This window comes from Chenopodium album, chromosome 15 (assembly GCF_948465745.1).
Source record: "Chenopodium album chromosome 15, dcCheAlbu1.1, whole genome shotgun sequence".
Lineage (NCBI taxonomy): Eukaryota > Viridiplantae > Streptophyta > Magnoliopsida > Caryophyllales > Amaranthaceae > Chenopodium > Chenopodium album.
In genome coordinates this window covers 47,491,213-47,516,496 of record NC_137848.1, presented here as the reverse complement: position 1 = coordinate 47,516,496, position 25,284 = coordinate 47,491,213, and the positions used below count along the sequence as shown (strand labels likewise).

Below are 25,284 nucleotides of genomic sequence, written 5' to 3'. Positions count from 1 at the left end.
CGAAATTCAATATATTTAATTTTGTTATATTTACACGTATGTAATTTAGTGCATGTATTAATGTATTATTAGAAAATGTTACAGTATTCATAAATAGTCAAATTTTTTTTTTGAAGGGGGATTCATAAATAGTCAAATAGACATGTCTTATATAGTTATATATATATTCAAACGACTAAATAAATGAATAAGTTCAGTGGTGCGATAATAAATATGTGTTAATATTCATAGAAAATAGATACGAGTAATAATATATTAACAAGTAAATAAGTATTCAACTAAGATAATGAAACCTTTTTAAATTGATTATAGAAAGTAGATTTCAAGTATAATTCAAGAGTAAAATTAAATTTAATTAAATTGGTGTCGGAAAGTGTCTGGTTCTTGTCTACAAAATTAAAAGATAAGAGTAATTTAAATCTACAATGTTGGGATATAGCTAACAATGCAAGTATGCAACGATGCATGTGAACCATGCATCCATGCATCTTCCAAATTAAAGTCAACAACTCAATTTATTAAAAAAAAGTCAAAGCAATCAAATTATGCATTCGTTGATGAACTTAAACCGACTTAATTAATTTGTACTTCCTCCGTTTCTATTTGATTGACGCGTTTGATTTAGGCACATATATTAAGGAGAGGAGAGAGAGTGAGAGAGAATGATAAAACAAGTGGGATAACTTGTAAATACAAGGTAAAAAACTTACCTCAAAGGAAAATGTGTCAACTAAAAAAAAACTTTCTAAAAAGAAATACATGTCTACTAAAAAGAAACGGAGGTAGTATTTTGTAAGGTGTTATTAGCTCATTCACCTCACTGTCTCATAAACTTGAACTTCAACATTATACATGATTCCCTGGTACGGTTCACTTAGGTTGTAAGTCAAAGGGTGTAACTTTATAATTAGAATAAATAACTACAGTAGTAAATAAGTTAATTATGTGATAAGTACACTCAAATTAATTTGTAAGTCAAATGAGTTACTCGTATTGTCATAGATTTATAGGCACGTGACCTCATGCAATTGATAGGCTGGACTAAGTAAGATGATCATAATCTCTCCTCTTGTTCAACTGCAAGCTGATATAAGGATTAATTAGCAAATCTGTTACAAATTTTATGTTGCCTCCATTTCTGTGTAATTTTCACCTAAACAGAATCTATCTGATCTCCACTTACTTGTTATATTGTTTAGTAAATAAAAAAAACATTACTTTGATCTCTCGGTAAATTAATGAACTCACGTTTTAAAATCTCTCACAAGAATCGGAAACCAATTCATAGCTAGACACTTGTACTTTAAAAGTGAGAGCAAAGGGTAAATGGATCCCTACCCTCATGCAAAATGCCGTATTACTTAGTGATAAAAATTGGTTTTTGACTTGTATAAACTAGTACGGAAAAAAAAACCAGCAATCAGCACCTGGAAATGGTAGTACAATAATATCAAAGATTTTCATGCATGTTCCTTAATTGAATGTATACCTCACTTGGTGCCGCAACTTATGCCACTGGAAAGCCAATTGCGTACACTGACCTGCCAATAATACCATGCACGAAAGCACTTGTTATTGCAATTTCCTAATTCTTCGTCTTATACTCCGTATCTAGTTTAGTCGTGTTGGGGGCCTTGAGGCACTTGTTTTTCTTTATTTTCTTATTATTGTTATTAGTTCAACAAAAAGGTATATGTAACCTTAAGGGCTATGTATAATAAGAAGCTAAAAGAGGAAAGTATTAATGAAATATATTCATTAACTAGTATAGCACCCGTGCGATGCACGTGCGATGCACGGTTTACTAAAAATCTTCATTTTTATCTCGCGTAAAACCTTAAATTAATTGAATATTAGAATAACAATTAATTTGTATAAATTAGTACTTGAATCATAAATTATTTTCCATGCTAATCATAATAAATCAAGATATGAACCTCTCAGAAGGGAAAAATTAAATGATGTATGCCTAGTACTTATTAAAACAATTTTTAACTCTTATGTTTAAAGGATTCAAATTAAATGCAACAACTTAAACTTACAGTGTTTTTTTGGGTGTGGCCAGCCACACCGTGCAACAAGCTGACACACACCAAAACACTGACCGAGTAACCCTTGACCGATCGAATAGCCCTTGACCAACTGTGTAACCCCTGACCGACCGATCGAGTAATCCTTGAATGACCGAGTAGCCCCTGACCAAGTTACGCCTAACTGGCTAAAAAATCCCTAACCAAGCTACGTCTAATTGACCGAGTAGCCCCTGACCAAAAAACCCCAACCACCTCGTGTGGTAAGCCACTATGAAAATGTGTGTTTAACTTAACATCTAGTACAATAGTTTTGTCCTCATTCACTAAGGTATCCATACCCAGTTAATACGCAATCACCCGCATATCACCTATTATGCCTGTACAACCCTTGCCCCTCCAATTTATTTCCAAGATATTTATATCTACTTATAATACATGCAATGTCTCATCACCTCCTTAGTCCTTAAATGATCGATAACTTTTGAATTGGAAATATATTTTTTCAAAACCTTTCAATTTTTTATATATAGAAAAATAATACATTAACACAAAATGATAGTTATTAGTACCCTTAAAAAAAACAGCTCAGTTAGTTAAAGTTTCTCTCTTATTTTCAGGGGATCTTATGATCAAATTTTCATCACATATCCTTGCGGTTATCTAAACAACAAAAAATTACATAATAGTAAAAATGTAATAAAAAAAATACTACAATATAACTATGGACTTTAATTTTAATATTAATATATCTATTGACTTTGTGATCGATTATTGTTTAATGCAATTTCATATATTTGATAACTAGCATTTACATCAAATACATACTTAAACAATCTATGTAAAAGCATGCGTGTCCTTACCACTAAACAAATAGAAATAACAGAAATTATCTGACAACATAATTTAATTAAGTGTAATTTTTTTTTTCAAAAAGGGAATGTGTCATACGTAAATAATAAAATTCAATATTGTACTGTCAAATAAATTGTATAAACAAATCACAAATATGTATCTTAGTCAACTTTACAAACTATCAGTTATGGGTAGTCAAATACTAAGAAAAGAAATTATAATTTAATAAAAATTTTGAGATCTTTTTCTCATTATTATATCTTTTTTTTTTAAAAAAAAAGCGGTTTTTGTAATGTGTTTCCTTGAGCACACATTAGAAAATGGATTCCTAATAAATATTTGATAATGAAGAATATTTGCGAATTTAAACAAAGAAAGGTCTAATATATCATATGGAAAATAATAAAGTCTTCATTATTTCCTCTATTACAAGATTTACCACTTTTTTCCAAATATTTCTCTATTTATTTTATTGAACGTCTTAATATTTTATCAAACTTCATTGTTAATATAAAAAAAATCCTTAAAACTAAATTATTTCATCCAACCTCCTAAAAAATGCAACATATTATATAAAGTGGAGAGCTCATTTGCTTAAAAAAATCATGTAGTATGCATATTGTGGCTTATTACATTTTTTTTTCTTTTTAAAATAAAGATTGATAGGGAAAAAATGATATAATATATCCAATAATATACGTTTTTTTAATAAGCCACTATGACTACACAAATTACAATCGGAAATGAGGGAATTCAAACCTATGATAATATCGTACAACCACTAAGCCAAGACATCTTTGATAAAGTTAAACAACATATGAACTTCTCAAGTACTACGCGCATTAAAGCATATCACCTTGTACAATCATTATTATTAGATCAGACCAAATTAAAGTACGTACAAGTTAGATTATTGCTTAAATATGAACATGCAATGGAATTAGAAAATAAATTACCACCAAAATAACATCTAAAACAAAGTAAGATTAGCTAATGATGGTAGAGTGCATGATTAATGTCTTGAGATTGCGCTACTATTGCTTAGTTCAAGTAATAAAATATTTTGCATCATTTTTTTGTGCAAAAATAAAGGATGGGATAATGCATATGCTTTGATTAGGAGGATGATATAAGCAAGCAAATTATTTTCATGTCATTTTCTATAAAAATTAGGAGACATATATATAGCATTTGATATGACATTCTTCCGTGAAAGCTAAGCGGCAAGTGGTGTATTTTTTTTAATTAAAAAAAAAATCTTCAAAAGTATTGTTTCAATAAATTGAGAGATATTTGGGGAAAAAATGTGGTAAATCTTGTAATAGAGGAAATAATAAAGGTTTTTTTGTTATTTTCCAAATGATATATTAGACCTTCATTTTTCAAGCTTGTAAATATTCCTCATTATCAAATATTTATTAGAAAAACTGAAAAAAAAAAAAAAAAAAACCAATATTATATACGAAGTACAAATTAAATCATTCATATAGATTAGATCATATAAATTGATCATAGAGATTATTTATAAAACAAAGTAATGCTTTTCACTTTATAACTTTTTATTAAAAGTACTATATTTATTTGACAAAAAATTTATACATGTTTAGAGTTGACCAAGATTATATAGAACTCCTTAAAACCAAGTACTTTAGTAAAATTGTTTCAAAAAAAAAAAAAAAGTACTTTAGTAAAATAAGATTTTATAGGATTTTATAGTTATGAGAAATAGTCTATAATATGCGATGATATATATGAATAAGATTTTTGACAAATATACACCGAAATATTTTTTAACCAAAAAAAAAAATTAAAAAAAAACCTAAACTAAACTAAAACAAGGACACGTGTCAGCCATGGAGCTAGTGTACCCTATTTTAGTATAGTACTAGTTCAAAACCAGTGCTATGCACGGTTCTACAATATTATTTTATAATTCGTTTATTAGAAACGGTACAAAACGAAATCATATATAAGAAGTAATAAAACATAAAAAATAAAAAAAAAGTACAATAAACATTATGATATAGTATAAGATTAATAATACTTTTTGATAATTTCCTAAGTAGTATTTTATAATATTACGTAATATTTCTTATTCTTTAGCGCTATATTTTTTAGGTATCAATCCCTAAATATAAAGCCAAAACTTCATTAAAAAAAAAACAATTTTTTGGGCGGGAAAATTTTTTATGAGATGATGCCATGTGTACTTTAGGGATAACGCCAGGGATTACTGTAGTATATAAGTATAGATATAGATTACACTGATTTATTTGCACTTGATTTTGTCATGTACTTCTAAACTTATACCAAAAAAGGAAAGATATTAAATTTTTATATGTAGCCCTAAGGGCTATGTATAACATTACCCTTAATTCAATTCAAGTATTTTCTTATCCTTTACTTTCTTATTATTGTTATTATATTTTTTTCTTATTATATTGTTAAATTTATTTATTTAAATTTCATGTGTGAGTAGCTTTATAATCTAGGGTTAGGTTTAGGGTGAACCCTAATATAGATTGATGTATAATTGATTCTCAATTCCCAATTTAATTGTTAGGGTTGGTTTTATTATCAATAAATAACTAGGAATAGTGTGTTGAATGTGATTAGGTTTACAATGAAAGTTGATTCTTAATTGATTTAGAACCCTAATTAAAGTTATGTAAGAGCCTTTATGCATGAGAATAGCTAAATGTTCTTGTTAGGAGTTATAGGATGTCGTTCTCAATGTCTTTAATATATATGATATCATGAGAATAGGTTTGATTGCTTATTAAATTAGGGAAGCCACTTGTTATCGAAAGAAACACTTGGTAGTATTATAGGAAGCACCCGTCGAGCCTGTAGAATGTTTATTAACTAGATTAGTACTTGTGCGATGCACGATTTAGTTAGAATAAAAAAAAAATCAATAAGAGAGTGTAAAATAATTAATCACAAAATGAGGGTTTTTGAAAAGAGAAAAATCATTAATATGTTTTTGATTAATTGATGTTCACACTTTTATTTATTTTTAAGAATTATTTTTTCCAATTTTGAATTTTGAAAGACAAAAATAGGAAGAAAAAAAAATGATGATGTCATAAGCAAATTGGAGGGAAATTTTTTAATGATAAAATGACATGTGTACACAGGTGATGTAAGCGGTTTTTTCTTTAATTATAGTTATAGATAGATAGATATAGATTTAATTGAGGGAGGGAGAAGGTAAGATTACATTTTCCCTCTAAATCTTTCCAACATATAAAGAAAAGAATTGATTTATTAAAGAGGGAGGGAAAATGAATCCTTCCACTTCCCTCCTTAGGGTTATTCAAAGTGCGGTCTGGATCGCACCAAACCGCAAACCAAACCACAATTTTGAGGTTTGGTGCGGTTTGCGGTTTGAAAATTGCGGTTCGGTTTTTGAAAATGACTACTGCGGTTTGGTGCACTTTCCAAAACATTTTAGACCAAACCGTGCTTTGATGTGGTTTGCGGTTTAGACCGTCAAACCGCAGTCAAACCTCAAACCGCAAACTGTTATACCAATTTTATACTATTTGTATTAAAAAAAAGTACATAAAATAGCTTAAAATTGTGATGTAATTTTTTATTATTAGCTAATTAAAAGTTAAAAAAAGTAGTTTAATATTTAAATTATATTTTAATAATCACAAAATAAAATATAAGTCTTTTTTTTAAAAAATATTTATAATTTTTAAAAATATGGCCAAACCGCATTTTGCGGTGCAGTATGGTTATAATTACAGTTTGGTTATAATTATGGTTTGGTGCGGTTTGAAAAAATTACAAACCGCACCACGAACATCCCTATCCCTCCTACCAAAAGGTATCCAAAGAAGGTAGGATGAATCCCTCCTTTTTTCTTCTCTTCCTTTCCCTCGCTCTAATTCTCTCAATCCAAATAAATGTATCAAGTTATTGTTATATCTTATCATACAGCATAGTACATGTGCTGATGTGCACCAGTAGGGTATGCTGCGTGCGCATGGAGGCCCGGAAATAGGATATATGGGATGATAATTTTGTTAGGGAGTTAATTAATTTGTTTTGGGCTGAAGTTGGATAATTAAAACGTGAATTTTATTTGGATGATGGTCAAAATTGTCTAATTTCAAACACAAGTATATGTTGTGTTGTTCAAGATCATTATCATATACAGAGTATGAATCCTATTCTGATGTCAAAAACAATGTTACTCTATACATACAGAATACATCGTTTAACTAGGACGATATCTTTTTACAACGAAAAAAATGCATTGGCGTTGAAGATTATTCATGGTATAATATATACGAACTAGTGCATGATGCCATGATTTTGAAATCGTCTAATAACAACAATTCAAAAACTTCATGTAACCTTTAATTGATTGAAATTGACATACAAAATCATAATAATCATCTTTTTTTTAAAAAAAAAAAATACATATAGTGGTTCATTCAAACAGAATTATTTTACATCATAAAGAAATTGACAATTTTTACAAATTGAGGACAGATTATATACTCTAATAGTTTAAGTATTATTATACTTGTACATGCATGTGACTACTAATTTCGGATAACTATTTATTTCGGATAACTATTAATTTCCGATAAAAGGATAAATTTTATTTTACAATCCCTTGTAGTTATGGAGCTGGTACAACCTTAACATCATCCAAGACAGGACCACAGAAACGGTTAGTATCATCAACAATATTATGATAAAACACACTCCAAAATGCTATCTTAGTTCTAAATGTGACAGCTTTGAACCTAAAATTTGCATAAGTAACACCACCTTTGCCTTGAGACTCATACTCAACTTTGAAGGTTTCTTTATCGGCTACTGATTCGACCGCCATAGAACCAATGCAACCATTTTTGGCATCTCCAATAGTGAAGGTAAGGTTATAAAAGTTGTTTGGTGTTGTATCTATGTCTTGAGATATGGCATTTTCTTTGCCTCCGACTAAGAGTTCGACAGCAGAAGCTCCTGATGGTATAAAAAAGTCTTTTGAGCCGATATACCTAATGGTATAACGGGATTCGATCCTCCAACCTGGGAGTGGAGAAATGGGGTTCAAAGAGTATGGATGAATGTAGACCCCTGTTGTGAAATTCTGTAATATATGAGGACCAATTTCGAAGTTTCCATTTTGTATGAGGTTGCCTGCAGTAGGAGTATAACCATTGTAAGTCCAAATTCACAAAATTTAAGTTGAATCCTTATATAAAGAAAATTAAAGAAATATTAGGTTTCCGCAGGGTAAAGTAGATCATACAAAACTTAAATAGATTTTTGTCACTGAGGCTCAGTTCTCATCAGATTATTTTCATTTCAGCTTTAATAAGTTCAGTTCACCTCTAATAAGTTCAGTTCAGTTCAGCTCAACTCATTTCAGTCAATGAGAACAGGCCCTCATACAGTATAAAATCATGCCCGTTAGGTTTGAAGTGTGGATGTAGCATGGGTCTTCTCCATACCCTGCGGCTTAATATTCCACTTTGAAATAAGGGGTGGATGAGATTTAAACCCGTGACCTTTATGTCGCGCTAGCTCTGATACCATGTTAAAAGACCAACTCAATCAAAAGTTTAAACTGATGATTAAAGTCTAGGAATATGTTTTACACTATATCAATCACAATAGAAATTAAAAATTAGGTAAAAATGAGTAAAATTCAAAAATTCGATGAAAAAGTTTGCTTGAATCAAAGTAAGAAGTGAGGTGATAAGTCCTCTCCAATCCATGTCCAAGTGCAGGATAATATGCTTCATCAAAAAAAAAAAAAAAAAAAATTGCATGATATATGCTTGCTCACTGTAAGAGTTCTACATAGTTGTATCTGGGGTTGATTTGGAATCAATTGACCCCACTTATAATTAAAAATTTTGAAAAATTTTCTTATAGGTGTGAGACTTTTTATTTTATTTATTTATTTATTTATTGTATAAAATTGACTAATTGAACCAGTATAGATCATCAAAATTACTTTCACACCACTAAATATTAATTTTTATTTCTAAATAATAGTATATCATAAAATTATAATTGATTGAACTAATAACTATTGAATGATTAAGACAGTAAAATTACCTGATGTTTGAGGGGATGACAACTTAGGATAATCAATTTTGTACTATTTTCATTTATACATAGCCAAAGTTATTCATGATCAAAGATGTTTATTGGAGACCGCGCAAATGCAAAGTGAGTTGAATTTTTAAGAACGGATGAAGTATAATTGTTTGTGGGGGTAGTCTGAGGTCAATTGGCCCCAATTAAAATTGAAATTTTTTGGAAATTATCTTAAAAATTTGAGAACATTTCATAACTTTTTTAAATAATTGAACCTAGACATCTAATTAGATCATCAATATTACTTTGACACCACTAAATATTACTAAATACTCTGTATTTCTAAATACACCATTGGTCCCTCTTCCTCTTGTAACGCTCATGTAAACCATATTCAACAATTAACAAACAATAGTATAACATAAATTATAATTGATTGAACTAAGTCAACTAACTATTGAATGATTAAGACAGTAAAAATTACCTGATGTTTGAGGGGATGACAATAATTCCTTTACCGCAACGGCTTGTATAAGTGGTCCACAAGCGTAGTACTTTGGGTCACCAGTTGGGTTAGAAAACATAATAAAAGCAGTATTACTAGAAAAGGCCTGAAATCCCCAAGCAAAAGTGTCTGCTTCTTTCCTTGAATACAATGCTTTATTAGGAAATGCATAATCTGCTGTATCACTGTAAGAAGTTGTTACCCTTAAATACTTGTCTAGTGGACAAGTCCTTGTTGCACTAAAACTAACAGAGTAGTATGCCCATGGCTTTACTCTAAGGTATTGTAGTATGTACGCCTCGTTCCCTATGCTCACCGCGTGCACGCCCTGTGGAACGTCGAATGTAAACCCGACTCGTTTAGGACCACCTGATACGTATCGTACTTCACCCTTCTTTACCCATTTGGGGAGGGAGTATTTTCCTACTATTGTTGTTTTTTTGAGATTTGATGGGTTTGGTGCTTCTTCAAAATTTCCATTTGGTAGAAGACCTGTTAAGAAGGAACACTTAGTAATACTTCCAACTTGTTTTTGAACGAATTATGTCGAATGTTATATATAACCAAGTAAGGTTTAGTCTAGTGAAAAGATTTGTCTATAATAGCAACGCAATAAATGAATTCACTAGAGAACATGTTTCACCAAATAAAAAAAATTACTAGAAAATACGTTCTTGGTACCCGTAGAATGGTGCATAGATTTGAATTTAGTTAACAATGTCTTTTTGCACTTTGATTTGTGAAAACACGTATTAAGAACAACACGTACTCTTCTAAGAATTTCTTAAAAGTTCATAGATTTTCATACAGTAAGATAGGCAAACTCACCGTCACTAGGAGCGACGCTCACTGGAGCAAGCTGAGCAGAAATATAAGTAAAACGACTGTTTATCATCAACAAGAGTAACACAAAGCAAAGAGAATGAAATGAAGCCATTGTTTTTCGAGAGGAAGAGAGGAGACCAAATGTGCAATTAAATTGGATAATGAGACTAACACTATATAATGCAATAATTACATTAAGTTAATTGTAATTATATAATATTTTAACTCTTGAGAAAGATATTCTATTACAAATTATAAAAAGGAAAGTTATATAGTACTTTCGATTTTTATTATTTGCAACTTTGGGGTATTATTTGTGAGATATAAAATATTCCAAAGTTGTAAATAATAAAAATCGGAGGTAGTATAACATTGTAAAAAATAAGACAATCTTCTTTTAATATTGTAAGCCAACATAGCTAAAGAAATAAAATAAGAAAATTTACTACTCGTATCTTTTTTTTCTTGGAGTTTAGAATATCACAAGGACAGATGATGAGAATTGATCCCATAATATCTTAGAACCGGAAGAATGTTCTAACCACTTGAACTCTCCTTCACGTGTTTTGTGTAAGGGATTCAAATTCAATGTAGATTGATTTGCACGTGATCCGATTGATCAAGTCTCCTCTTAAGAGATGACTTTGATCATTTGCAAATTGCAATACCAAATAAATAGTCAAATACATATCCAATAACTCAAATGAAGTAGCAGACAATTTATCTAGGAGTAGTGTGCACCATGGGTCACATATATGATATATTTATATACAGATCGAGTAGTAATCAATTTACATCAAAAATAAAATTATTTTACTTTTTTAAGAAAAAAACTGTCTCGTTGAAGATGTACTGTATTATTGACATATTAACTGAATGAATTTGTACTCAACTTTTGCAAATTATATGAAATCAAAGTCCATGCATAATTGCATATAGACACATACCATTAATTAGCTAGGCATTATCATCTACGAATATAATTTCCAATTTACTACTTGTTATTACTCTATTAGTACATGCATGTGCACTAAAATATATATATATATATATATATATATATAGCACTTTCATTCTATGACTTAAGTCGACTTCCTCCCTTATTAGATGCCATAGCTTATGCCGGAAAATCCAATAATATACATGTTCTTATCATCCACCATCAATTTATTCCCCTAACGTGCTTCTATATTGATCGTCTATCGGTCTATATGTATTTTCAAAATATTATTTAGGGCCTATTCACATTTACTGAATTGGGTTTAATTGAACTGATTGGAGCTAAACTGAACTGAACTGAACTGATTGGAGCTTAACTGGACTGAATAGAGCTGAAATAAATATTTTATAAGAGAAATGAATTAGGAGCTAAACTGAACTGAACGGATTAGAGCTAAACTGAACTGAACTAATTAGAGCTGAACTGAACTGAACTGAAATTAAACTGAAGTGAATAGGCCCTTAATCACGATAATTTTAGTAAGGGAGGTTTATGGATCTAAAATCATAATTATTGAGCCTAACTAGGCTGAAAAGGCCTTGATCTTTGAGCCTTGCTTTTAATTTCAATTTGGCCCAATTATTTATTGGCCCAAAATTTGAGTAACCCATTAATTTTTAAATTCCCACAAGGCCCAAAATTACCAGAACAAACCCATAATAAAACTAAAAGTTCTAAACCCATGTCGAAACACAATTCAGATTCATTTTTCATTAAGAACCCAATGATCTAATTAGAATACAATTAGTTTTTTGCCCGAGTAACACTTGGATATTCATGGATAAGTTTGTATTTGTTAATAGATTTTGTATACATTTAATATTTTATTTATTTAAAGTTGTTATTGTTCTTATTTAGGTTGTATAATCTCTTTATTTATTACTAGATGAAAGCCCGTGCGATGCACGGTTTTTTTTATATATAAATCTCAAGAAAATATATTTTCGTATAGATTCTATGTTTTTTTTAATTATTTGATTTATTTTACTATCTAATAGTTTCAGACAAAAAAACACATAATATTTTAATTAAAGTGTTATTGCCTATTACAAAAGTTTTTCTTTTTTAAATGTAATTTATAATTCGACTTTTTTTATTGTTGTTTTGTATTTTATTGTGGTTGTTAATTATATGAAAACTGAATTTAAAAATATGAATAAATTGTAAATATGATATCTTTAAAAAAAAAAAAAAATTGTAAATGTGATATTTTATCTGTTACATATTAGGATAAAATCTTTTGTATGAAACGATATTTTTTTATTTTTAATAATTTAAATCCTAAATCATTATTCGTTGTTGTTTAAAAGATAAAAATATTAAAAAATAATAAAATTATGTATACTATTTATTTCTATATAGATAGAATCACCAACTTCGTTCACACCCATATCTCTTCCATCTAATCAAAATAGATAAATAAAACATGTTAGCAAAAATAAAATTTATATAAAATTAATCTTTATAGCCTTATAAAAGAAGTCAATATATATATTTACCGGAAGTGAAAAATTGTTGTGAAATTGATCTAAAAATTTTAATTGTACAAAATCAAATCTAGATCTATGCATTGGAATTTTATCATCATCCTCAATTTCCCGAATAATAATATTTTAAAAAATTAAATCATTATTTTGTTGTCACTAACAATGCGTGCGATATTGCTTCTTATTTGTAACGATTGAAAAGTATCTAATGGTGTAAACTTTTCTTTCAATTTATTTTGGACGAAAAGCTACAAAGTTGGCTTTAATTGAGGCATGAACGCAATCATCCTGTAGATAAAAATAAAAATTAAGTTAATTTGATGGCTTGATTATGCTACCTAAATCACAAAAAAATTGTTTTAATCATAAAATTAATTAATAAAAACTAAAAAGGTTTATAAGAAATTTAAAAAATGTAAACGATTTATAAAGATATAATACCTCTTCGTACTTTGATTTTCCAATCATTTTTGATTGAATTTAATTCTCTGATTGAATTAAATCTACATGTAAAAACAAAATTCAATAAACAAAACATAAACATATAATCATTAAGTTTTCCAAATAAACACAATGTAAGCAATAATCACAAATATATACATTTAACACATGAAATTTAAAAATTAAACTAAGAATTAAGCAACCATTAATGACCTAAAACGGACACAAAATTCACTTGATTGCGTCAATTTATAGTGGTAGGCATCACAAATTTTAATTTAATTACAATTAAAAAATAATTTTTATTTCTTATCATAAACACTATAAAGATTATCTTAGGTATATAAATCCTATATCTAGAGATGATTTTTTTGAAAGATAAAATTTTAATTTTTTAAATAAATTAAATCTTCATAAATCATTATTCGTTGTTTTTATCTACGTGGCAAATTTTTTAAATCTCATTCGTCGCTTTTATTTAGGTGGCAAGTGAATTTTTTAATTCTAAAATAAAAAAGAATTCTAATTTTTAATTGGTTTAAAATATACCTTTGCTTATGTGGCGCGCTGAATGCTCTCCAAAAATGCCTACTTTATTTATATATATTAGATTTTATCAATTATTTTATTTTTCTTTTGATAGCATGTGCTTATATCAATTAGTTACTTTTTTTTTTTTTTTTTTGAGGAAATATCAATTAGTTACTCATTGAATACAACTTTTTTCCCCCTTGATCTCAACATTCATGCATGATTAATTTCAGACTAATCTCAACCTGCTTTAATTATTTTCCTTAGAAACAGATAAGAGTTGAGTTAGTAAAGTTGCTGCAGCCCTATACTCTACTTTTCTCAATTTACTTGGAAAATGAGAAACAAACACTCTATTATAGAACAGATGGAGTACTCTAGGTAATTTTGAATTTTTTTTTAATTTACCTGAATTTATTTGGATTCATTAACCTTTATTAGAATCTATTTTAATCGTAACTTGAATTTAGATATCCATATCCCTTATTGATATTTATTAGACCTTATTTAAACTTATTTTTCTTGAATTATATTCAACTTATCACACCTTATTATAACTTATATGAACTATTTCTCTTGAGATTAATGGAGATAAGATGAAAAAATACGCGTCATAGTTTTGAGAACTAATACAAAGAAATGGATATTTCATACAGTTTTTCATTTTAAACATTTTTTTTTTCAAATTTTCGAGTATCAGTCTGATTTGCTTGTTCAAATGTTATTGTTGATGTAAATCAATTGCATATATTAAATGGCTTAACTCAAACATTTTTTATGAATATAAGTTGGAGCTAACTAAGTACATAAAGTATCACTATATACTCATATTAATGTTATTAATCTATTGTCTGCACTCTCTAGGTTAATAATTTTTTAAGGGTATAAATTTTACAAATATGGACATAGTATATTGTAAAATCAGTCCATTAATATACGTTACCCTCAATAAAAGTTTCGTGTAAATTAATACCAGTACAAGTTACCCTCGGTTTGAGAGTGAGGGATTGCTCAAATGGTTAGAGCTTTCTTCCGATTCCAGGAGATCTTGGAATCGATTCTCACCCACACCCTTGTGGCTCTCTAAACACCAAAAAATAAGTTACCCTTGGTTTTCCTGTCCATTAATATAAGTTTCCTTATGCAGATTACATACAAATTGTGCCAATAAAAATTTTGAGCAGTAAAATTGCTAATTTAAATGAAGAAGATTTCACAAATGATAACACATTTATGCTTTAATTTCATATAATTAATTACTAGGGATGAAAATGAAATTGAGCATGATCCAACAAGAATGAAAGGGATGGAGAAAATGATGCCCCAAATAGGAGAGACAAATGATGATACAAAGCTCATGATGCATGTCTGCTAAAAGCTAAAGCTTCTTTCTCAATCAATTCTCTATTAGATTCCCACACTGTAATGCTATCTGCTTTTCTCCCCATCCCCCACAAACCCCTTTACCTTTTCCACCTCTTTTTATATATCGGCATTTGTTCGGAATTAATAGTGACTTGTAAAGTTATTAAAATCGGGATTCTACTTTGAATCAAAAGGCGCTATTTGAATCAAATCGTAAAATCGAATCGTAGAATCGTAAAATTCTACCGACATGCATAATCAAGATGTCAAATCTAAATTTTATTAAATATATTGAAATTTTGAGGTTGAAACCTAATTATTGATAGATAATTAGTTATTTACCCATTAATCAACCAATACTTGACAATATATATTTATAAATACCTATATAGACATGTTTTAAACTTGTAAGGACTTCGCTAGTTAAGAAAAATATGTAAAATCGGATAGAATCGTAAATCGAATCGTATGGCATAAATGAATCGTAAAATCGTAAGATTCTAAAATTTAAATCGGGATTTTAATAACAATGGTCATGTGTACTACTCACAAAATTGTTGTCCTTGAATAATTTAATTACAAATTATGATTGGTCAAAAGTAGGAATAATTTACGATATATGATTGGTCTTAATATGTTAATACTTAAATTTAATAAACACTTATTATAACGAGTGGTGTTGTAGAATGACTAAAATCATATCTTATTCTTATTCTATTAAAAAGAATATGGACAATGAGTAAGGGTATTATAATAATAGTCAACTAAGTTTTATGTTCGTTTCACCTTATTTTTGTTTATATTTTATTAGATAAAACAAGAATTAAACAATTTCAATCCACAAATATAATAATTCTAAAAAATAATCAAATTATGTGCAGAATATAATAAGTTCAAACAACATAAACTTAGGAGATTAGGACTAAGTGTGGCAGAATTATTACCCCTCTGTAATTTCTCCTTAGGTTCTTATGGACAATTTGTCCAATGATTAATAAAGCAACATGATTTTAGATATATAGGAAGTATTCCCTCCATCTCCAAAAAATTATATTGTATGTTGTATTTTTTGGTAGTTTAAGGTCTTTGACGGTATATAATCTACTAATTTGTAATTATTACTTCCTCCGTTTCATAATGTTAGTTCCATATGGAATCAATCACATAAAATAAGAAAAGAAATATATTTAGAATCTAACATTAAAGTACAACATAATTCATAATTAGTTTACCTTATTTAACTTTTTTAATTTTTTATTAGGAAAGCACAAATCATAATTGCATAATTAAAGGTAAAGATTTCCTTACTTAGAGTCATGTCATTAATCCACAAATTATTAATTCCAAAAAAAATCAAGTTATAAATGAAATATATTCAATATGAGTATATCTTTTTGAAACGCCCAAAATAGTATATGGGACTAACATTATGAAACGGAGGGGGTAGTAAATATATGCATGAAATCTTGTTGAATTGTACAAAAAAAACTCTGCCTTCCAAAAAAGTGTGAGAAAAAATGTATGAATAGTGGGAAGACTATTCTATCCTTAAACTGTTTGTTTATATATATGCCCTATTGATATGATGTTAATTGTCTCTAAGCTTTATTGGTTTAACTCTTATGAATTGTACATTCTAAAATTTTATTTATTTATTTGCTCTCATCAATATTTACTTTTTTTTTGTAATGAACTATTAAGATTAATAGTAAACACCAAAAAAAAAAAAAAAAAGATTAATAGTGGGTGAACATTTATACCCCTCTAAATATTTGTTTGCATATTTTTTCTTATTAAGTTGCCAATTGTAAGAGCTTCCCGAACATGGCTAGTCAAGGAGGGCGTATAGCGAGCATTAGCCATCTATTTATTTTTCGTTGACACGTTTTTTTAGTCACGTTTGCCAATGCACATATTTAACCGTTAATATCTTTAGTTATTGAAAAGCAAAAATTTATAAAAAGTTGATATTTTGAAAATATATATTTTGACGAATTTAACAAAACGCCACAATGACTATATTTTTCATTACGTATAAATCTCAAAACACGGTCAAAGGAAATTGTGTGAATAGTGCTAAAGTCAAAACGTGTCAACTAAAAAACACGGAGGTAGTAAATTTAAGGCGTGCATTATAGACTGTGAAAAGTACAAATGAAACAATTTTTAAGGGAAAGAAGGAGAATATACCATCACCATTAATAATTTTCATTAATTTGTTTGAAGAGTGTGGCAATCTCTTTTGAAAAGTGGGGTTTGTTTGCACCATGGCTCTTGCACATGGCATTGGTTGAGGGGTACTTCCAAGTGGTGTCAAGTCCATCCCTAAGAAAGTTATTAATAAGAAAAAGATAATAAATAAAGAAAGAAAAAGATTTTGATTCGGATCTGTTTTTTTATGTTGCTCTTCGTACTAGATAATTGGAAAAATATACTTTGTAATATATGTTTGTTTGTGCCTAAAGATGTTTACATTTTGCCTAGGAAGGTCAATCTTAGCATCTATTTATTCTCTAACCTAACAAAGGATCAATTAATTTAAAGTTTTTCAAACTCGTTTTTGTTTCTTTGTTTGTGTCCACCTTAATAATACTATGCGAGACATATGATAATATTTGTAATACAAGAATTACATATATTTCAACCAAAATCAATCAATTGATTGGACATTTAAAATTATTTATGCAGGAACCCCGATTTGCAAAGAGATTAAAATTTTGATTACAAAGTAACAAAAATTATCATTTATAGGCTTCAACTCGGGCATCATTCTTGCTGAGATTTTAACACTTTGTGAAGACATTAAGGGGTTAATTTTCTAGCTTGGTCTTTTACACCTACAGAGTAATAGAGAAAAGAAACAATTTGTGTTTTAATATTACACTAAAACATCATTTAATAGTTCTCTTAGAGCTTGTTCTGATTTACTGAACTGAGCTGAAATGAACTGAACTGATTGGAGCTGAATTAAACTGAATAAAGCTAAAATGAATTGTTTATAAGAGAAGAAAATTAGAAACTGAACTGAATTGAAATGATTGGAGCTGAACTGAACTGAACTGAAATTAAGCTGAAAAGAACAATTCCTAGTCATTTCACTTCTATATTGCAGATTTAATTTGCAGATGTCTAAAGTTATCCTCTTCTTTTCGATTTGATGTCTTTCCACCATTAGATATTTATAACCAAGAGACATAATCGCGGACTTCATAGCTAATTATGGCTAAAGTCATCACTCCCCCCAAGCTTAATTTCTTTACTTCAGGAGTTCTTATTATAATTTCATGATTATGAGTTAGTTAATTAATTAAGTTGGTCCTACGTTAGTTAGAGACAAGCTAGGCTTAGTTTTCAAATTTTCATTTCTTAAAAATAAAAAAAATAAAAAAAAAGTTCCTCAATCACAGCCAAAGACAGAAGATGGCCTACCAACAAAGAATATGACATTTTTGGTTTTGATCCTAGTGTAGCCATTTAGGCAAGGAGCATTCCTAGGCATGTAGTAGAGAACCCGTAAAATTATTCCTCATTAATTGATTTTTGTTTTTTTTTTTTCCTTTTTAAATATACTACGTACTATTAAGACTAGGTGTTTCTTTGTTTCAAAAAAAAAAAAAAAAAGACTAGGTGTTTCTTTGCAAAGATTATAATTTATTGTTTAAGTTAGGGCATACTTTATTTGCTTAATTAATTGAGTTTAGTTTTAATACAATAATGATAAACATAATCCATATTTTGTTGATTTAAACTATCATGTATGATTTTTTCTTAATTATACTATGGTAAGAATTATACGAGTATTGTACTCTTATACGTAATATATTGATAGAGTATAAAAATCCATCAAATTCTGGACTTTAACCATCTATTAAAGTTTTTGGTTTAGTTGATGTTTTTCAATTCATATGGTATCGAGTGTGAATAATGAAAGGATGCTCGCCTAGCACTAAGACATGGTTTGGAATCGATCTCCATTCGCTTATGTCATAGGCCATGTTGGATGACGATTAATTCTCAATGATAATAGCATCAAGATAATCAATTATACTTTCAACGGTTTTTTGACTTTACAAATCTAAACTTTTTCTCTCAATCCTTTTAAGGAGCCATTTTATTTGAGTTCTCTACCTATCTTGATGAGGGATCGAAAATGTATATATTCAGACTCAGACCTTATTTTTTTAGACTTATTTTCTGTTCACCTCAGCTCAATTCATTATTTTATTACAGTCAATCAGTTTATTTTAAAAGAACAAAGTCTCACTTCTATATCTCGATTTTATTTATGAAATGGCCTTAATTATAACTTACCAACAATAGACCATACGTATTTACTTATTTTTCTTCTTTTCAAAATGATTTATTGTTTGTATAATAAAACTAGAACTAGAGGACGTGAGAGTTAAGACGAAACATTCCCATCAAGCCAATAGATAATTAGAAAAAAAAAGATACCTTCAAAGGGAAGAAGTAGAGAAAAATTTATACTTGTAGTTATAATAGCTGTATATATTTGTATTCATTCTACAGTTTTTCAAATCTGCTACTCCTAGACTCCTAGTACTGAAGTGATACACGATTGTGGGAATCTAACAAGGCCCAAGAGCATGTGGTTGTGTCAAATTTGGATAAATTGTTTTCTGGAAAAAAAAAAGTGGATTAATACTAAATACACCCAAAAAAAAAAAAAAAAAAAAATTAAACCTATACAGCAAAATAAATTTAAAACACATGTTTTAAAAAATCAGGTATACTATAATACTGTACATCTGTACATAGAATGATAGAAATTAGAGTTGCCCTAAAATGATCAGTAGACCATAGTTATCTTGATAATAGGGCCGGCCCGGAGGGGTAGGCCTCAAGTGCGACCGCCTAGGGCCCACGCCAAAAAGGGGCCCAAAATATTTTTTTTAAAAAAAAAATCAGTTTATATAGTTGTAGAATTTTACTATGTGGTTTTTACTCGTTAGAAAAAAACTACTTTTAAAAAAGATAATTACTGCATTTAGTTAGCAATTAACATTAAATTACTTAGATGTCAATTAGGTGGAGACAACAATGCAATATAACCTCTTCACTTCTTCTTCTTCTAATCTTCCGGATTCTATGAGTATCTGCTCTAAAATATTAATCTTTTCAATTACACCGTTTCATATTTATTCAATGTAATTACCGAAATATTATGCAAAGTTATTACTCTAGTATTGTGTATGGAGACTTACTATTCAAATAATATAAGTTATTTATTGTCTTATATTTAAAGCTATTGCGTATAAAAAAATTTGTTTACGTATTAAGGGGGCCTTTTCTTACATTATGCCTAGGGCCCATAAATTTTCAGGAACGGGGCTCCTTGATATAAAAGTTACTTGTCTTAAAAATAAAAATAAAAATAAAAATAAGTTACCTATTTTTTATGGATAAAGTTACTCTTTTTACAAACCGAAAAAAAAAGTAATAAATAAATAAATAATTGATAAAAATCACTCATAAAGCTTAAATTTAAAATGACCACGGTATCCCTAGAAGATTACCTAAAAAAAAAACCACAAATTTTTTATGTGTGGCTAGTCACATCGTGTGACAGAGATTACTTGTAAGAAGTTACTTGTTTGGTCAGGGGTTTCTTGTAGGGGCTACTTATTCAGAGGTTACTCGTTTGGTCAGGGGTTACTTATGCTAGAGTTAGGTACTTATTCAGGGAATACTCATTTGGTCAAGGGTTACTCGTTTAGTCAGACTTAATCAGGAGTTACTTATTCAAGCGTTACTCAGTCAGTCAAGGGTTAGTCTCACACTGAAAACACGCAAACTGACTGAGTAAGTAACCCCTTGAATACCTCTAAAAATAATCCCTGAATAAGCAACCCATACAAGTAACCCCTAAATAAGTAACCCATACAAGTAACTCCTGAATAAGTAACTCTATAAGTAACCCCTGTCACACAGTATGGTCAGCCATTATGAAAAGTTGTCGTAATATATATATATATATATATATATATATATATATATATATATATATATATATATATATATATATATATATATACTTCCTCCGTTTCTTTTTAGTTGACATGTTTCTTTAGTCACGTTTGTCAATGCACATATTCAACCATTAATATCTTTAGTTGAAAAGCAAAAATTATAAAAAGTTGATATTTTGAAAATGTATATCATGAAAATCTAACAAAACCCCCACATGACTATATTTTTCGTTACGTATAAATCACAAAATATAGTCAAAGGGAAGTGTGTGAATAGTGCTAAACCCAAAATGTGTCAACTTAAAAAAAAAAAACGGGGGTAGTAAATGGGTGGCAATTCGGGTTAACAGGTCGAACTCGAGTCAGATTTCGGGTCAATTTCGAATTGTGCTTAAAAACTATCAAAAATAGTGTAACACTTAATATTATTAAGAAATATGAAATTTGGGTCAAATTGAGTCTAATTCGGATTGTTCGGGTTCAGATCGTGTCGGATTCGGGTTTCTCTCAATAACTTCGGGTCGGATAAGGGATTGTCAGCCCGTAGTATATATATATATATATATATATAGTACCTCAAGCTAAAAGTTATTCCAAAATTGATTAAGAGTTACCTCAGGCTAGTCTGGTACCTTAAAATTTATTGTACATCAGGTGTAACCATATATGCATGGGTAACAGCCCAAATAATGAACTCGTATACTGTAGCGGTATATTGAGTATCTATAGTGTGAAAAAATATGTTGGATATTTTATACGATATAATATACTCCCTCTGTTTTGCAATAATTACAATACTTATCCATTTTGCAATAATTGTAATACTTCCTTATTTTGTAAGGGATCCACTGCTATTTTATTATCAAAAACTTTTGTATACATCCGATGTACAGTAATATTACTGTACATCGGGGTAACTTTTACTTTTTTGGGTAACTTTTATCAATAAAGTATAAATAACTTTTATTTATAGGAAAAATGGAAAAGAAAAATCCAACCTTTGTACTTTTTTCTCCTAAAAATCCAACCTTTATTTTATTCCTCAAAAATCCAACCTTTATTTTATTCCTCAAAAATCCAACATTTATACCCCACCTTCTCCAACAGATCCATTTGACCTTTGACCTGTTAAAGAGGTTAAAAAGTTTTTTTTTTTTAATTCTCTCACTTTCCCTTCTCACTCCTCCTCTTTCTCTCTCCTCTCTCCTAAAAAACGGAAACAACCAGCAGCTACCTCGCCACCAATTCCGCCACCACACAACAACCCTTGTGAACGCACCGCACCTCCGACTGCCCTCCAGCACCGCGCCTCTGACAGCCCACGCAACACCAATTCCGCCACCACACAGTTCGATTCACCCACAATAAAATATTTATTTTTTTTCTTTTCTCTCTCCTTCCCCCAAACACCACCAGTGTTCCACCCATTCCCACCACCACTGCATCACTCTGGTCCCATCCCCACCGCCAGAACCGCCCCCTCCCCTTCCTGGCCAAGGCACCAACCAGTCCCTATTCCACCCAACCGTTTTGCATTTCCACCCCTTCCCAACCACCGCAGCGGCAAAGTAAGGTCGTTGATCTTCATCAATCTTCGCCGGAATAAATCTACCCAACTGCAGCAGCCCCATTTCTCTTGCGATTTTGATTTCACCGGAAAATTTCACGTCAATTATGTATTTAACCGTTGAATTTGGCCGGATAACGTCGATGAATTCGTACAGGGTGATAGGGGGAAAGGGGATAGGGGTGGTCAACCGACGTTTGGAGATTGTGATTGTGGGTGGCGAATTGATGATTGTGGGTAGCGTGTGTGCCGGTAAGAGGAGTGGTGTGGGTTTTCCGGTGGAAAGGGGAATGGTGTTGCTAGGTTCTGGTGGCCGGTGGGCGATGGATAAGGTGGTTAGGGAATGAAAAGGAGTTGGGGGGCTGGCTGGGTTTCCTGAATTTTTTTCTTAATTTTTTTTTGTTTTTTAATAATTAAAAAAAATGACTCATTAATAGCTGACACGTGGCATGTAACTTACAAAACCGGCCATCAATAGGTAATGGATCTGTTGGAGAAGGTGGAGTATAAAGGTAGGATTTTATAGGAATAAAATGAAGGTTGGATTTTTAGGAGAAAAAAGTACAAAGGTTGGATCTTTCTTTACCATTTTTCCTTATTTATATCAAGGTAACTTATATATAATGGGTAACTTTCATTCATTAAAGGGTAACTTATAATCTTTTCTCAAAAAAAAAAAAAAAAAAAAAACTTATAATCATTTTAAGGTAACTTTGTAACATTATACATCCGATTTTTTTAGAATGTTTGTGTTTTATTATTTGTCTCATATCAACCCCACTCACACTATTTTTTATTTATTTATTACTCTCTTCATTTTTAAATACTTGATCCACTTTTCTTTTTCGGCTATTGTTAAATTCTTGCTCTATTTCCTTATTTAGAAAGTATTTATAATATTTTATTAATTTTTCTCACCAAGTGGACCCAACAATATTAATTCCATATTCTCTCTCCTTCAATTCTCTCCACTACTTTTAGTTTTTTGCAATTTTTTATTCTTCCACCAACCCCACTACCTCCATATTTTATTACTTTCTCCAATTTCTCCTAAAATTTCACGCATGAAGAAATGGAGCAACTATTTAAAAATAGAGGGAGTATTATTTTTTCTCTCTTCTACTAACATTTTAATATATCCATGATATGCTTGCCAACTATACTTTACAAGTATAAAATTCCCCCTTTAGTCCCTCCCTAGTCCCTATACTTTTTTTTTTTTTTTTGACAAATAGTCCCTATACTTTAATTTCTCATACTTTGTCATTTGTGTCCACCAAACTATTACGATAATAAGAACGAATGGAGTAAAAATTGTGAACCTTTCATAATATCGCAATGTTGAAATAAACAAATGAAGTATAAGCAAAGATATAATTTAGTGAGTAAACTCTATAACGTATGTATATATTATAAAGGAAAGATACAAGAAGTTAGGCTAGTGTTCTCTCAAGACTATAACCCAACCTATCTGAAGCAATAAAAAAAAAATTTACTATCTAAAAAAGGATCAATATTCTGGTGCGTTTGCATGAAATGACCTAAAGAAGCAACATAATCTGCTGCTCTATTACCCTCTCTATAGATGTGCCTGGACTCGACGGAAGAGAAAAGACAAAGGGGCTCCCTAATATCTTCCAGTAGTAACTTAATTTTCCACGGACATTGAGCTTTACCCTACAAAATATTAATAAGTAAATTATCCTTTTCAATAAAAATATGGGAAAAACTGCGGGACCGTGCAAGTAGAAGGCCATTATAAAGGGCAGTAGCCTCAGCAATAAGAGGCATACTTGTGCCAATATTATAAGACCGACTACAAATATGATGACCCAAGTGGTCTCTGATAACTACACTTGCAGCCCCTGAGGCACCATGTACAGAGCCGTCAAAATTTATCTTAACAACACCATGACGAGGAGGAGACCATGAAACCTGAATGGTCCGAGAATTAGCATAAGAAGTAGAAGGAGCTAACCGATTATCCATAGAATCCAAACAAGAGTGCAACTTCCATTCATGAAAGATTTTTTGGGCACGGAATAAGATAGCCACCCTATAACTTATATAATTACGCATATTGTGTACAGAGTTCAGAGCTGGTAAAAGTTTTATATATAAGAATTATTATTATTATTATTATTATTATTATTATTATTATTATTATTATTATTATTATTATTGTAAATTGAGGTCATTTCCATTAAATTATTAGTAATGTCTTATTAAGAGAAAACAAGCAAACAAAGGGCCTGATCTCTTTAGATTATTTTCAGTTCAGTTCAGTTCAATTCAGTTCAGTTTCAATAAGTTCAGTTCTTAATTTCCTTCTCTCATAAAATATTCAGTTCAGCTCCAATAAGTTCAATTTAGTTCAGTTCAGCTCAGTTTAGTCAATCAGAACAGGCCCAAACTATCTAGTTCAAAATTACCTTAATCTACCTTTTTTCTTGAAAAAAAATCTAACCATACATTAGGGCTTGTTATCTTCAAATTATTTTCAGTTCAGTTCATTTCAGCACCAATAAGTTCAGTTCACTTTAGTTCGGTTCTTAATTTCCTTCTCTCATAAAATATTCAGTTCAGTTCAGTTCAATTCAGCTCCAATAAGTT

The 25,284-nt window shown here is 29.8% G+C and overlaps 1 protein-coding gene across 1 annotated transcript; it reads right to left on the bottom strand.

The window, feature by feature from the left end:
- Positions 1–7,527: 7,527 nt before the first annotated feature.
- Positions 7,528–22,735, bottom strand: LOC145581310 (BIIDXI-like protein At5g11420). Its single transcript, XM_081638336.1, has 4 exons — positions 22,611–22,735; positions 10,294–10,349; positions 9,445–9,957; positions 7,528–8,051 (listed from the first exon to the last, which is right to left on the bottom strand). Exons 1-4 carry the CDS (start codon positions 22,733–22,735, stop codon positions 7,528–7,530), a joined length of 1,218 nt encoding a protein of 405 aa, XP_081494462.1.
- Positions 22,736–25,284: the final 2,549 nt, after the last annotated feature.